This window comes from Chiroxiphia lanceolata, chromosome 6 (assembly GCF_009829145.1).
Source record: "Chiroxiphia lanceolata isolate bChiLan1 chromosome 6, bChiLan1.pri, whole genome shotgun sequence".
Classification (NCBI taxonomy): domain Eukaryota; kingdom Metazoa; phylum Chordata; class Aves; order Passeriformes; family Pipridae; genus Chiroxiphia; species Chiroxiphia lanceolata.
The window spans coordinates 5,482,839-5,487,381 of NC_045642.1; the positions used below are offsets into that span (position 1 = coordinate 5,482,839).

At 40.5% G+C, this 4,543-nt stretch overlaps 1 protein-coding gene across 1 annotated transcript; it reads left to right on the forward strand.

Moving 5' to 3' along the window:
- Nucleotides 1-3,208: 3,208 nt before the first annotated feature.
- Nucleotides 3,209-4,148, forward strand: LOC116789067 (olfactory receptor 5AS1-like). Its single transcript, XM_032692404.1, is given in 3 exon segments — nt 3,209-3,317; nt 3,320-3,415; nt 3,418-4,148. Coding segments are annotated over 3 exon segments (936 nt in total).
- Nucleotides 4,149-4,543: the final 395 nt, after the last annotated feature.

Genomic DNA, 4,543 nt, shown 5'->3' on the forward strand with positions numbered 1-4,543 from the left:
TTCATCTGAAGATATTTTACATCCCTGACAGTCTTCTCTATTGGATCATTAAGAAGCATTTTAATTAATTAACACTCTACAGTCATCTGAGATTCTTGATTAATACTAGAGAAGTGATTAATACAGGCATGTGCCTGCTCCCTGAAATCATAACTGGGTCAGAAAAGACACACAGTCCTCTCCAGAACTCAGAGAAGCAATGTCCCATGAGCCTACACAGAGATGTTTGTGCTCTGGATCCTTCTAGAATCTGAGGGATTATTTCTCTACATGTCAGGAATTTAAGTTTAGACAAGTAACTTTTAATTCTTTGCGTGATGAAACCCATACTAAGAATATCAAAGGAAAGAGCAGAGATATAAATAATCATCCAAACATGGTAGTTTTCCCCTCTTCTCCTCTCAAACCAGAGCATCTATCACATCTCTCTATGTGTCATAGTTTAGCCTCTGCCCAGAGCTTGGGAAGGTCCAAACACTATCACTGGCCACTAGAAACCTCTGTGGAGCTTTCCCATCTCTCCATAGACACTTTGTTGAAATGGGAGAAATAAACATCAGTTCTCCCGTGGTATTTGTTCTTTCTCCCACATGTAAGTCCTCAAGTATGTGATACAAACATTTATGTGCCCTCCACTGCAGACATAAACTAGGTGGAAGGAAGGAAAAGGCAAAAAAATGCAAATAAAGCTTCTTAGTTGGAGAATAATATATATATATTTAATATTTATGGAATGGTTGGGGTTGGAAGGGATTTTAAAGACCATCTAGTTCCAACTCCCCCACTAGAAGGTCAAGTCAATTAATATCAACTCTCCTATGAAAGAACCAGGATTATCTCCTATTTTATCAACTAAATTTGTATGAAGGGAAGAGATCAACTGCCTGCTTAATATAAGTAACAAAGTAACAAGTTAAACTGCTATAAATCTGTGTATAATTTCTGTATTTATTGGGACTAGAACCAGCACCTTTAATTTGATAGGACCATAATCACATCGCCAAAAGTTCTAATGACTGCTGGAATTCCATTTTCTAAATTCTCACAGTCATTTGGAGGTGCATTTAAAATTTTTCAATTTTAATTTTTTTTTTTTTCAATTTCTAAGGACATTTTAAAAGTCTTTGCTTCAATATAGCAGTGGCCTTGTATCCATGACTCCAGATCATGGGCTGAGAATCCAATCTGCTTCAAGGTCCATCCTCACTTTTAGCAATGTGTTGATGCTTTAAAAACCACACTTTATGGGTCTCTAGTCACGATCTTTAGAGCACATAATTTCATTTAATACTTCCATGCTGAAAACACCAGGAACACTTTAATTGGTTGTTCTTCTCTTCCCTCGAGAACCTCATGGTCTCCTGTATCCAAAAGGAAGATATAAAACCTGTGACATCCCCCAAAAGAAGCATTTCCTGCATCCAGGAAAAAAAAAACCTCAAATATTTCTCTAGTAGGTGAGTCTCCAGATGAGTAAAATTTCCTTCCATTCAAGAAGTTGTTTCTTAGTCTTGTTGACTGTGTGAATTTTGGATCCATCAAAGGAAAAGATTGCTGCATCACCATGCAACAAAATAAAGAATAAATACTAATATACCTTTAAAAAGGGGGAAATTTTTGTGGGTTTTTTTTTAAATTATTATTTTTTTTGTCTAAATTTTTATCTGGGGACTGAAATTTCTTGCAGGTCTTCATCAGAGACCACTGGCTTTTTAGCAGCTGCTCGAGCTTCTGTGAGTTCATTTCAGAGCATGATCAAGAGGTGACAATAAGGAGAAACAGCCACGTGTACATAACCAAGGGATATTTTGGGGGGTTGAAATCTTTTTTGGTCTTTCACCAGGAATCTTTCAAATTGCCTGTGGTGGTGTCAAAATCAATGGTAATGTAACAGGATCTTTTGGCTAAAAAAAACCTCAATTGAATGTTTGTGGAACTTGTCACCTTATTCTAGGAATCAACTGAGGGATCTGTGTCCTGACCTGAGTCACTCCAGATATTTTAGGGAGTAAATGGTCATTTCTAGAAAATCATTGAGATTTTAGGATGCACTAAGCCTTCTCCAAAGCTTGAAAAACAAGATCAAAGCTGCCAAAAATGGGATTCACCTGACTTAGGGGTAATCATCCAAAATTCTGGAATTTATATTGGTCATCCAGACTTCCTCACACCAACCTTTACAAAGCAAAATGCAGGTGAGATTTGTTGTAACTAGTGTCTGCGAACACCTTTGGAATCTAAAATCCTCCTTTCTGGAACCACTTAGTATCCTCTCCTGGAGGAAGCATCTTAAATTATAATTATATTTTGGCAACATAGACATTTCTGGTTTGTCTGTGCCTTTGTCCACATAACATTGATATTTACAGAATTATTTAACTGCATTAACAGTTCTTTTATTAGATGTCCTTCTGTAATCCTTATTTTTCCTGTAAAGGTGAGCAAGATTTATCTGCCCTGTGTAGAATTCATACTGGCATCAGCAGAAATGTGTATTAACTTTCTCAAAATTAAAATTATGGTTTTTTTCTTGAAATATTAAATTGATATCCAGAATTCGTTTTCTAGCAGACTGAGTCCAATTCAAATTCAATTAATAATTTCAGGTAAAAAAAAACAAAAGGTGGGGAAAACTGCTTGGAAATCCTAAAATATTTAAGTTTGAATATTTAAAAACAATCTTCATTACTTGCTTTTCATTAACTGCTTAAGAATTAATCAGTCTTGGGAAAATAAACCCACAATATTTGTAGGAAATCCTAGAATGACATGTGATATTTCACTTTAAACTCAATGTTTCCTGTTTGTTCCAAACTTATTATTTCTTTTTTCTAAAAAAGCCTTCACCAAGAAAGGACACAGAGTCTTTTCTATACCTCTGGTGTGGGTTTATGTGGATGGTTTCTATACACTATGGCCTAGATCTTATAAAATCCCACCCGAGCTCCTATTTCATAGATACTAAAGGAATATACAGGAAGGAATTCCACATTTAAAATGTGTCTCTAAAGCTCTCTTTGTCCTCCTAAGCTTTCCTTTCAATGGGCATCATCCAACCATTGGTTTCCCCTCTGATTTGGGCAAGGTGCCTGAATTTCCACCATTTTTTCCTGTGCAGGATGTGACACCTTTGTGCCTTGACATCCACCAGGACTGAGTCAGCCCCTGACAAATCTTTTGTGCACAAAGCCAAACACAAGAGAATGAAATGCCTGAAGGAAACTGCACTGCCCTGACTGAGTTCATTCTCCTGGGTTTCACAGACTGGCCTGAGATGGAGATTCCTTTGTTTGGGCTCTTCCTGCTCATCTACGGCACCATTTCGGGGGGAACATCAGCCTCATGACACTCGTCTGGCTCAGTGCCTGCCTTCACACCCACATGTATTATTTCCTGAGCAGTTTATCCTTCCTAGACTCAGTTGTTCCTCTGCCATCACTCCCAAGATGCTGGTGAACCTCTTGGCCCAGCATAAAGCCATTTCTTTCCGTGGCTGTGGGATGCAGATGTTCCTCTTTGCTGCCTCCACTGAGTGACTCGTTTTGGCCGCCATGGCCTACGACAGCTACGTGGCCGTTTGTCAGCCTCTCCTCTACTCTGAGGCCATGTCCCACAGGATCTGCACCTCCATGGTGGCTGGGGCGTTCCTCAGCAGGGGTCTGACCTCGCTGGTCCACACCTGCCTCGCATTCTCGCTGCCGTTCTGCGGCTCCAGATGGATCAACCATTTCTGCGACATCCCGCTGCTGCTGGAGATCTCCCGCTCTGACATATGCCTCAGTGAGGTCCTGCTCGTCACCCTGTGTGGCTTCATCCAGACCAGCACCTTCCTGAGCATCGCTGTGTCCCACATCTGCATCCTCAGCACCATATTCCGCATCCAGGTGGCTGAGAGTAGGTACAAAGCCTTCTACATCTGCAGCTCCCACCTGACGGCCATCGCGTTGTTCTATGGCTCCCTCCTCTTCACCTATTTAAAGACCAGCTCCAACCACTCCTCCTGGGACACGGACAAAGTAGTGTCTGCATTTTACACTCTTGTCTTTCCCATGATGAACCCCCTGATTTACAGCCTGAGGAACAAAGAAATGAAGGATGCCCTGAGGAGAACAGTGGAGAGGAGGGTCTTTTCTCAGGGATTTTCTTAGAGTGTGTTTCTGGTCCAAAACACAATAAAAGCACCAGTGATGGGAACCATTTGGCTAAATGTAGGTGGTCGTTAGGAATATCTGCATCAGGGTTTGCTTCCCAGGTCCATTTGGTAAACACTGGGAAAAAGCAGTCAACTGAGAAGGTGATTCACCTTATCAAACAGAAGCTCAGGTCAGGCGGATCCCATCCCAGAAGGATCCAGTGAGTGACAACCCTGGAACTACATGGTCTTTAAAGTCCCTTCCAACCCAAACAATCCCAGTATTCCATGATCTCTTTCTCCTCACTGTCCATAACGGGTCTATCCCAAATGCAGAAGAAAGTTATATTTTTGCAGATTACAATTACCGAAACAACTCTTCACCAAGATGTTTGAAAGTCCAATTAAAAC